The sequence below is a fragment of the Typopeltis vanoorti genome, chromosome 16 (assembly GCF_054136105.1).
Source record: "Typopeltis vanoorti isolate ZY-2024b chromosome 16, IOZ_Tvanoo_1.0, whole genome shotgun sequence".
Classification (NCBI taxonomy): domain Eukaryota; kingdom Metazoa; phylum Arthropoda; class Arachnida; order Uropygi; family Thelyphonidae; genus Typopeltis; species Typopeltis vanoorti.
Genome location: NC_143564.1, coordinates 57,935,849 through 57,948,192, shown reverse-complemented (window position 1 = coordinate 57,948,192; position 12,344 = coordinate 57,935,849). Strand labels below are relative to the sequence as shown.

Sequence of the window (12,344 nt, the reverse complement as noted above, 5' to 3'; positions counted from 1 at the left end):
TTTTTTTATCTCATGCTCTGTAAGCAAAATATGCTACCCGTAGAACATTTTTTGCCAAAAAGTAACAATTCTTCTGTTTTGGTAATTTTGATGTATTATTTAATAATTTGATTTACTGAAAAGTGAAAAAATGCCCTGATTAGAAGTCAATGTAGCTGTTATTTTCAAGCATCCGAATGACATGACAACAGTTTTGGTGATAAGTTTCATCAAAGCCATGAAAACAATAAGCAACTGCAGATTGCGACTGCTTTTCAAAACATCAAGTGAATCACTCTCAATATGAAAATTACGAAAGTATGAAAATCAATAAAATGAAGAAAAAAGGCTGCATAAAAACGAACATTAAGAAATCTTCCTTTGTTTTTCTATGCATTAAATATTACCCGTTGAAATACTTAAATAGGAAATGGCTATGAAATAAGACATGAAATATAACAAATATAATTTTTTGATGCATTTGGAAAAGCTGCACGTCAGTAACTTTGAATGTTCCAAAATACGCCTTCACTTCAACGTTTATACGGTTAATCTTGTTTACATCAAACTGCTTGGTGTACATTGAAATTCATCATAATATAAGTCAGTTAAATCTCAGACAGTGTCAAACACGATCTTGTAGATGTTTATAAAATATTTCCATCGTTTCGTATACAACTGTATCGAAAAAAAAATACATTCAGTCTTTATTTAGTGGATCCGAAGAATGATCAATGTGATTGAAATTGAAATTTGGAAGCCATCTTAACTCAGCCATTTTCGAATTATATTAATCTCACATGTTTCACTTTTCCAAAAGAGAGGAGCGATATTTTTTTAATTCCTCACTCCTCTTAGTTCACTAGTTCTACGTATTATTCTAAATCTTATATAAAATTCAATATTAAATGTTTTATTGAACTTACAGAATCGGGATGAGTGAAGTTTTCAAAATGAAGCACTTGAGTCCTTAGGGTGACTCGTTTGGGTTTTGGTGGCAACATTGGGCTGGCCTCCAGAGTACAGTACTGACCTCTGAATTTCTCCGTAGTTTTCTTCGAGTTTTCATACTTGACAATAGCAATGCACTCATCGTAATCTCCATAATCTGCAAAGCTTCCATCTAGTAATCCTGTTGGAGGTTTTCCAGTTGCATCAATCACTGAAAAAAAGTCAACAGATCAGTTAAGCACGATCAATCGAAAGTCCTACATTCATATTTATTAATAATTAAATTATAACGATACGCATTAAACTCTTCATTTTTTTAGAGAATACATGGCGGATTTTAGTCCCATAATCACCTTTCAATGAAGGCGGGCGAGTTATTCGGGCTCATACGGTGACGAAAATAGATTACTACCACAAAACAGACCAAATGGTTACAAGAATACACGTACATTTTTTTTACAATATCCTCACAATTCGTAAATATCCTCACAAACGGCGCGCGCTTCGTCAGTAACTTCCAACTGAACTGTGGAAATATGGTGGCATAGCAGCCATCAATTTTCTGCTTGAACTTTTTAACCAAATACTATATACTGGCTAAATTCCAGATGACTGGAAGACCAGCATCATAATACCAATTTTTAAAAAGGGAAATACACGAAGGTGTGAAAATTATAGACCCATAACATAAGTCATAGCTACAAAATCTTCACATGCATTATTCAAAATGCAATTCAGACTTGAATGAATGAGACAATAGCCTGGCTGAAAAGCACTGGGCATACAACTTACCAATATAACTGCAGTTTTATTGACTTCAAACAAGCATTTGATTCCATTGACAGGAACAAAATGATAAACATCTTAAAATCTGTGATGTTAGATTCAGAATTATAAATGTTTATTACGAATTATTATAAATATACCAAAGCAACTGTCAAGTTTAGTAAAATAAAAAAACCCAGAAAAATTCAAAGTAGAAAAAGGAGTCATGCACGAGTGCCCACTCTCGCGAAATTTATTTATTATCTATCTCGAAGAATTATGCAAATCCATAGCTGAAAAAACAAGTCTACAAATAAAAGGCACAAATATCAACCGTATTAAATATGCAGACCATATTATTATTCTTGCAGAATTTAAAGTACGACCGGGAAAAAAGCAATACAAATTTTAACTCAAGAGCGCAAAACGTTTTGTATGATAATCAATCTAAGCAAAACTAAAACAACGAAAATAGGAAGAGATGAGGGGAAAATGTTCAATAAACTTAGAAAATCATATACTTGAACAAGTAAAGCAATTTGCCTATCTTGGCATTCTGTAATTATTCACAACTTTGACACCACAAAAATAATTAAAATACAGACTTAACAAAGGATGGTCTAATATGAATAAATTAAACAAAATATGGGAAAATAACAGCACTTCAAAAAAAAGCGTCAAACTAAAACTCTACAGAACCATTATTATATCGACAGCAACATATGGAGCCGAAACTTGGGCACCCAATCAGAAAGAAATACAGAAAATCAGCGCATTTGAAATGAAATGCTTAAGAAAAATAAATAATACTCACTGCCAGAACGGAAAACAAATGAGCAAGTCAAACACGAATTAAACTGTAGAGAAGAATATAGCTATAATTCATACCGCAATTAAGATGGTTTGGACATCTCCAGAGAATGTCCTTTCAACGATTACCAAATATAGTCTTCAATAGAATCATTGGAGGAAAACGATCACGAGGTCGACCAAAAAGAACTTGCCTAAAGCCTTGAAGGAAAGGTGTTAATTCTCGAGCTTCAGGAAGATGACAGAAATGGCCACAGTTAAAACCAGATGGCAAAGATTTCTTCATAGGGAACTCAACCAATCACCTGTTTTATTCATAAAACCATAAAAACGTATGCGTAAAGATTTGCTTTAACATTTGAAAAATATCGATACCATAATTTTATTGTTATTTGTTATTCCTTGCAAGAAAATAAAAAGGTTACTGAAGACAGATGACAGGTCAGTGGTATAGTGAAAAAATTGGGCTTTCCTTCATGGTCCCCTTCAGATTCATTATATGGTTAAGAAAGTTTTTTTTTTTTTTTAAATCAGTCTCATTCCTTGGGATTCACACGAAAATGTAATGTGAGTAGGTTAAGGTTAGGTAATCTGGAAATACTGCTATAAAGATCAAACTTGGAAGTTTTTCAAGCCATTCCAGGTCTCAAATAAATAGAATGGTAGTCTAGTTATTTGAGAATCTCTCACAGTGGGGAATGAAAGTCATCTATCACAAATATACTATCTACCACAGACCTTTATTGATCTCTCTATTCATTACAATGGAATTCGAACCCACAGCACGCCTGTTGTTGAGCGGAGATGCTATGCTTTTGTCCAGCTAAAAGACTTGAGGGTTATCTTTGAAAGTAATTAAGGAAAACTGGAGAGAATATTCCTGCCAAAAAGCAACCCTTGTACGGATTATAACAGTCCAGACAAAGGTTACTTCTTGGCACAAATGTATGTTATGACAGGTGAATGTTATCATTAATTAATTCACTATATTGTGTTTGGAAACTATCGCTAAGTTATAAACCAGGGGTGTCCAAAACACGGCCCGAGGTGCGATTTTGTACGACCCGCTTGTGGGTTTTGATTTTCATGAGCGAAAAAATAAAATAACAATTTGAACCGAATGTGTATTCGATATTTTAATTCTATCACTAATCGATAATCTCGATGTTGGCTATTTTATTTGGAGTTTTTACGTCACTATATACCCACGTGCTTTTCTAATATTAGATGTGTCAAAGAAGCGTTCTTACGCTGTTTTGTTCTAACACGCATGCTCCGTGCGCTTACGGGGAACTTGAGCGCACGATTAGTGCGCAATTAGTGTTGTTCGTTTCTTCAGCTATCGAGGTTGTGTCGCTGGTTGCTGCTCACAAAATTACTAGATACGCATTGGATGCAGCCCTCGGATAAATCTTTTTCTTTTTTTTATGCGGTCCTCAGATTACATAAGGTTGGACAGCCCTATTATAAACAATTTGTATAACTGCTGTGATATCAAATACTTCGACACCTCTATCTGCTTCATCAGTGCAGCTGAAAAAAAGAAAGCCATGAACATTAAAATCTCCATGGAAGATGATTTCACTATTAGGACAGTTCGACAGAAGAAATCATATCACGTGCTCTTATTTGCCCGCCTAAATGGCTTGGTGTCTCTGCTCTCCAAACAATAGGACATGGACGTTAAATGTTATTTTATTATTCGGGTATAAAATATATAGCGAAAAATATTTCCGTTTTTTTATTTATATTGGGACATAGCATGCTTTATCGATAGAATTACCACCTTTCCATAGCACCATTTCATCACCAATCCCCTCTGATTAGGATGTCATTGATCATTGACTGCTTACCATTTCCATATTCAAATTTCCACAGCTGTTGCAATGATCTGGCACAAAAACTTCACAGAAATGGAATGAAAATAAATCATTTTCTCACTTTAGAAATTTCTGGATAATGTTTCCTCTTTCTTCAGACAAACCAAGGACATCAGAATCTTCTCTCCTTCCCAAGGTGAATGCAGTAGTGTATTGTGTCAATTGAGACCCAGGATTTCGGACAGACAGGCCTAACCAAGTTGGTAAGAAGAAAAGCACATGAAAAGTATACTTAGTATGGGCAAATTAAAAGCACGATATGCCTTGGATAAAGACCATCCATCAGGTGGCAGAAAGCTGCGCTAACATACAAGTCCCGCTTTAAAGCAAAAGAGACCTCTGGAATCTTCTCAAGTTCTACAGCACCCAGTTAATTGATGGTGTGAACTTACATCAATTTTGGCTGTCCGTCGTATCCTTCCAGAAATCACAGATTTCTGATTATGACAATTGCCAAAGAGTGCAACTGTCGTTCTTTATCCTCTCGTCCTGACTGTTCTTGCTCCCTGCTTTCGCTGAGTGTGTACATGTGGATTTGATAATGCTAGCTTTTGCTGACGAAACCTAGGCGTGTAAAATAATTAATTTTAAGCAGTAAATAATTTGCTGCCTAAAATTTACTACCTTATTTGCATTCCAATTTCGACATAGTGTCATTCCAGAAACGTCAACATGAAGTATTTACTATTATCATTAATGTTTTCTCTTACAGCGAAATTTCTGATACCTTCTGTAGGTTCTGTAAATCAATTCGCCGTTCAGATCACCAACAAGCACAACTGTTGTTTATATATTTCTTTTTTATGTGATTCTCACTTATAACAGGTTGTAAAATTATGGTACATTAGTTGTTTATATATTTTTCATCAATTTTATAATTTTTCCGTATTTGTATTTATTTTTTACACAATCCGGAAATCCTACATGCTCTAGAACTAACCATGACCCTTTTTTCAACCCACGTCGGGCTTCTTTTTTCTGTTTTTAAATTTATTTTTGTACTTTACTTAAATATTTCGCGTCACCATATCTAGCGCTAATCCTGGGTTGTTAATTATTTTCTGATGATTTTCCTTTCTTCTGAAAACTCAGATCAACAAGATAACGTTTAACCTTCAGCTGCAGATGACCTTATTCAAAACTATGACTCAACATCAAATGTTTATATTACAAAGTTAATATTCAAAAATATTAATCTTATCACTTTTTCCCTTCAGCTTCCTTAATTTTCTCGTTAATATCACTCTTCTCTAATTAAGAGCTGAAAAAAGATGATAAAGAATATCTGCTGGATAAAAGGCTGTTGGAGTCTGTCTTGTAGGCAGAGATTTCCTATTAGATCAATGACGGTTTAATTTCACGCACTGTATTATTACATATACGTCTACAGAAATATACGGTTAGATGGAAAAAACTCAATCTTTTCTCTTCTCAATGAACTTGTTATTTTCTTTTGTTTTTGTTTTCGTTTTGATACTTTTACAAATCTAACTCATTTACGAAAAAGTTTAGATTTAAACTGATTTTAATTTCCATTTTAAAATTGGCTAAAGTCTATTCAATTTTTCCGAGCATATAAATTTTTCTATCTTCTTTGTGACGGTTTATAAACTAATAACAACTAATAAAATGGTGATTTCACCAAACATTGCTTTACCTTAATAGTCGTATTCAATTTCAAACTCATTCGCGCAATTTTCATAGCATTGCATATCTTAACCTCAATGCTGCATTTTAGCATTTTTTTCTGATGATTTACGGAAAAAGTAGATTTATTTGTAACATCATTGTTTAAAGAAGGTCTAGATTTCAATAAATGAATATAAAATCGCCTTTTCAAGCGTGTTTTTCAGTTATGCTTTTCACTTGTACTGTGAAAAGGCATGTGGCAGTAATGTCATCTTATTAACTTGTGTTGGGAGGTGATTGAAGCTAAATGAGGAAAATCAGAGGAACAAACAAGTAGTGCATCAGTCTTGGTCCTTTCAGTATTCTTTAAAATGGACATAATGCAATGCGCCTGAGTTAATAAAGGTGCAATGTACATCCTGGACTACGGGAATCATTTCATTTTGTGAATGCACTTGGCGTGACAGCATTCTGTATACACAGCTTTCTCATTTTCACCTGATTTCTAGAAAGCAGGTGAAAAGATAAAGGAGGTGAGTACACGCGTAATATTCTTATTCAGCTTGTGCTTTTATACATGCATCGAACACCGTTCATCACTTGCCATAAAGAATCTCTTCTGTTCAGGAAATTAAAACCTGGAAAAACTAATATTAACAAAGCTGCCATTTCGAGACTTCGAAGCGAATCAGATTTTCTGAAGGGAGAGAGGGTAGGGAAAGTTATAGAATCAAGGATAACCGTGAAAGTGAATTTCGAAGCTAATTGCGCTACTGTGTGTTTAGTATGCGAAGGGTCGTTAACACGACTTTACAAACGCCACAACATTTGACAATTCAACATAACACCAACACTTTGGTTAAGTTAAATATTTCCCACTGCGTATTTTATCCAATGTACATTTCCAATGATTTTTTTTTTTCAATATACATTTCTAATGATTTTTTCAAATGACATATTTAATGAATTTCTTCCAATGCATATTTCCAATGAATTTCTTCCTTCACATTTCCAAAGATGTTTTGCGCATTTCCAATGTAGTGTTCTGTCACTTGGACACTGTTCCGAGCATTAATATTGTTTTCAAATAATACTGCAATAATCATATTCGTTTCTACATATAGGTGTTTCATGTATTACTCTGCCTATATGTATATATACAATTATCCTTCTACAACCTCCCGCTACTTACACAATTTTGACCTCAAGCTAATTTCGCAATTTCATGTAAACACAAAAAAAATGGATAGGTGTCACAACTCCCCATTGGTTTTTTCCTCGTTAATTTTATAGCGAAGAATATTAAATAATGAAATAATTGTGAAGAAAAATATATTCATCATGAAATCGAAAAAACTAAAGAATGATAATAAAGTTAATTTGAATTACTTAACTTATTTAAATATTTTGATACTTTAAATGTTGTTTTAAATGTTTTAAGTGAATCTTATATTCTATAATTTATAATTTATGAGAGGACGAAGAATGCAAATATTGGTCTTAGATAAATTCTGTAATAGTCGGAAACACATCGACTACGAATTTTTTACATTTTTTAATTAAGATTTTCTTCTGATTTTTTAAAAAAATTTTTTAGTAATTCGATTGTGTCGTAACAAAAAAAAAAAGAAATGCATTCGTTATTTTCTCTGTTTTAATGCATTTTCCTTTAAGCACATAAACATGAGGAAAAATAGATAACTTATTCATAAAAGTGAATTTAGGCAAAGGCTAGAGTAGTGTTTCCCAAGGTGTTTTGGATCATACCACACCTCAACGCCGCAAAGATTTGATGCGTTGAGGTGTGGTATGATCCCCCCCTCCCCTCTAGCATAATAGTCAGCCAAGTTCTGAAAAAGTACAACATAAATATGTACTTTAAATAAAAAAAGGAACATTGGTAAAACTTTATAATTTGACTTTCTTCAATGAATATAAATTTTATATTACACTTTGTATATTATAAAACATAAATCGAACTGAACTCGGGGAAATAAAATCCAAGTTAATGCGTTCCTTGAGCATGATGTCTGCTGCAAAGACTTTTTAATTGAGATACTAATTTAGTCATTTTCAATCTCAAATCCTCATGGTTTGTGATATCCAGATGATTTATTTTTTTCAGCCGCAAGTTATTTACAGCACTAAAGCCACATTCAACTAAATATGACGCCGGGAAGGGCAACAGTATTTTTTTTTTTTTTGCAAAACTAGTCGAATTTCGGTATTTCGTTTCTGTCTCGTCAAAAAAGCCATGCCATTGTTCCTTTTATGTTGAATAAAGTTCTAATAGACTCATCATTTTGCTTTTCTGAGGGTTCTTCTTGATACTGTACTTATGTTGACTGCTGTGCTAGTGATGTCAGCTTTTTTCTCGGAAAGTCAGGGTTGCAACATCGACAGTTTATCGCCGACAATGGTGAGTTTTTTGAGTATATCGTTGACGAGGTGACGAATGCAACATCATTTTTCTAATTGCCCTCCAAAATATTCAAATTTTCTCCCCTGTGGGGCGTACTCCCCACGTTGGGAAACACGGGGCTAGAGTATGAGACCTTCGTTTGTATCATTATTTTTATTGAGAAAAAAAAAATGAACTCCTATTAAAAGATTTTCATGAGAGTTAATTTTGTTAGGAATATGAAAAATCAAAAGATGTTTAAGTGATATTTTCAACGGAGGATGATAATTCTGATTCAAAATCCTACTTAGGATAAAAAAAAACAAATTTTTGCAACTGCCTTTTATCAACAAAAAAGCTTTTCTTTCTGATAACCACGTGCGGTCATTGTTTAGCAACCTCTCGTGTTGATATGGGGAAACCTTGAGTTACATTAATTATTTCTTTTTTTGTTTTAAATACGTCTTATATACGGAGAAGTACAACCACTCTATCTTAAAGGAAGTAAATCGCTGCCTTATTTATACGAGCTCGATAACTTCCTTAATTTTTAAATATCCATGAAGGAAACGCGGGTTCCTTAACCCCTACTGATACTGTTGTAATCTAAAGTATTATACTGTTTAATGTAACTTCCTCTTCCCCATCTCGCCATCTCCAAGGTTTCCATGGAGATCACACAAAGCAAAACACATATTCAAGACCCTCAGTCATTTCCTTTATGAAATGGACAATCTGTGACAACGCATTGTGAAAAACTGTAATCTGACAGAAATCCATTCTTTTATGCTTGCTACATGCGCACAAACCTTGCATTATGGTTACTATAACAGGATCCTTTCCTGCTCAAAACCGGTAGTCTGAAAGTAGAACGAATGCCTAAATGCCGTTAGGGATGTTTTTCAGGTCTTTCACCAAATGGGGAAGTTAAAACAAACAAAAAGAAACAATAAAAAGAAATGATTATCGTTTCATATTTGGGAAGAAATATTAGCGATTTTTAGTACGTACTTAACTAGGTGTAACCACTATGGGAGCCTAACTGGTATGTTTTATAAAATATTGATGAACTTTTCCCTCCTAAATTGGTCCTGTTGAAGAGAAGGATGACATGCTTTGTATACTCCATAATAGTGTAAGTGTCAATCGCACTACATAGAAGTGATTTTTTAATTTTGAAACTGGAACTCTGTTGTTTTGTTTGACTTTGAATGGTGAAATGAATTTTTCTATTCGAACAATCAGTTTCCTTCTGACTATTTGAGAATTATTAATTGGGGGAATATTTCCTTCCATATTTGAAATAACAACTAAGAAATTTTAATTGTTTTATCATAATACTGAATTTTGTTTCCGTGTTGTGCGTTTTTATCCGCTTATTTCCTTCATTTACTGATATCACAGACAACAACATTGATTACAAATCGGACTTGAAAAAAAAAAAGACTCGCAGTTTCTTAATCTTTTTCCTCAAGGGCAAATGTACGTATGCAAGCAGTCTATTAACGCAATACCAGCACTTCATCACTACGTATATCCCCCCCGCGCACGCACACACACACACACACACACACCATCATTCGTATTTAAAAAAAAGTATGACCTCAATTAATGCACTGTCACTAACTTGAGTGACTTTCAAGGTACAAAAAATATAAATTCTTACGTTTGTTTCATAGTCTAGGTTTCAACATTTTGATGCCGTCCACTTAAAGATGGCATAAGCATCGATACAAGTTAAATCTTAATTTTTTTTTTAATTTTTAAGTTTGACCAAATTCATTTTTCTGCATAGAGAAAATAAGACCATAAGTTCATGTCTCTAATCTCTGGAAAGATCATATTTAAAAATATTAATTGGAAATCACTATATGGCTATATATCATTGCAGCATATAAATACGTATATGCCGCAGTGCAGTTATAATGGCATATATCCTTTAATTGGACACGTGTCCTTTAATATACTGTGTCCTACGTTCAAAGCCGTTTAAGACGCCAGGAAATTTATAAAAAATGACTTCTACTCAAGATGAGAGTCGATCTCATATGGATATGACAAGATGTTTTCTCTGAACAATAGGGAAGTCGGTCGAAGAACACGCGACATCAACGCATGTGTAGTACAAGTCATTGGTTGCCTCACTTTATACCAAACAGTTGCAACCAACCAAACTGTTATGTGCTATGCAAACTGTAAGCTGGACAACTATGCAAAAAGAAGCCACTGAGAAGTTGGACGTGTGAAAATCATTCCACTTTATTAGCACTGTTCCACTCGTGTTTACGTCAATAAATAATTTTGTTTCATTGGTACGCCTTTACAGGAGATAATGAGCAACGTCTCCAGCTCATCTTTTCAACATTGCTCTAAGGAACTCTATAAATCAACAAATGCCTATACCTATTGAGCAATGGTATAGGCATTTGTTGATTTATATCAGCATGTCTAATATTCTAAAATTGCTTGTCTAATATTCTTACCTATTTTTTTACCTTTAATCTCTATATCATCTTATTTTGTTCCTTTTTATCCCTCTTACCATTATTTATGTGTTTAAATTTTCTTTATATTGAATACTCGTATATATTGGTATAACATATGTCATCCTCTCGATTATTTGTGTTAAATCTTGTTCGTATTCAGTTAAATCATATCATGCAAAACATATATATATACTGGACTTCATCCCCCCCTTTCCATTCCCCCTTTTTACTACTTCCATAGCGTTCTTTACATGTAGATGAAAAGCAACGGTGACCATGAGCGACCTTTCTTACACTATATTTTCTTTTGCTGTTGCTTCATTCGGTCTATTCTTGTGGTTATTAGGAGGGCATGAAGGAGATTGGCTGAGAATAGAAAACATTGACATCTTGGCGATCTACAGTCATGGAGAAATCAAGACGGTGAACACAGGTCCATCATAGAACTCTTATCCTTATATTCTCATTCGGCATATAAAGTTTCCATTTCCAACAGGAATTGAGTTCCACTCAATATCACTACTTTTTCATTATTTCAAAAGTTTTACTGAACTGTACATTATCAAATCCATTTTCCAACTATAAAGCAATGTCTGTAGATTTATGTGCTTCAGTTCCCATACATATTATGGACAATTAATGCTAATGTATTCTAATTTTCTAATTCTAGAATTGGATTTCACACTCGTTTTACTTCGAAGTCATCGAAGTATGATTCTGATTGGGAAAAAACTTAGTGTGTGTGTGTGTGTGATGATTTTTACATCATCATCTTCTTCTTTCCATTTCTTAGATATTGTTACAAATACTACGAAATTTTACAAAACCATCATTTGTTTTTCCTCTGGATACATTGATTTATCACTTTATACAGCTTCATTTTTGAAATCTTCTTGAATTTTAAATAGCTCATCAAGTAACTGATCTCTCAAATAGTTTTTCTAAGATAATTCTTCCACCGCTCTGCTTCCTTTTGACTTCTGAATCCAGTAAAATGTACGAGAGTCTCGTAGTCCAAGAGTTTATTTTTTTCAACTTCATATTCAGGTTGAATAATTTTATTATTCATATTTTTAAATGACTCGCAGCAACGAAAGGTTTTAAAGCTATAGTACATTAGTAACAAGGGTAGGCTAGAGATTTTTGTTTAATTATTGTTTTGATATTTTTTATATATTTATTTATTATTTTCATAATCCGGAGAGCCTGCACTACAGACCACTTCAGGCCTTCAAATAAGTCTCACACCAGGAGATGCAATTCATCTCCTACTTAAAAATGATCAGAAACATCCATGCCAAAGGCGGGATAAGAACCCTTGACCTATTGGTTATATAGCATATCCGCTAACAACACTGCCAGTTAGGCCGGAAAATTTACTCCATTATATAAATATTTAAAATATTCCTATAATCTCTCTCATCTGTTTATCCACGAAAAGTA

The 12,344-nt window shown here is 33.6% G+C and overlaps 1 protein-coding gene across 1 annotated transcript in view; it reads right to left on the bottom strand.

The window, feature by feature from the left end:
- LOC150098044 (uncharacterized) overlaps positions 1-12,344 on the bottom strand; it is a gene marked incomplete at its 3' end in the record, with an annotated part of 68,813 nt that overhangs the window by 43,662 nt on the left and 12,807 nt on the right. Inside the window, exon 2 of the mRNA XM_090406664.1 lies at positions 906-1,141. Coding sequence (XP_090262790.1) covers positions 906-1,141 — 236 coding nt within the window. The remainder of the gene's footprint in view (positions 1-905; positions 1,142-12,344) is intronic.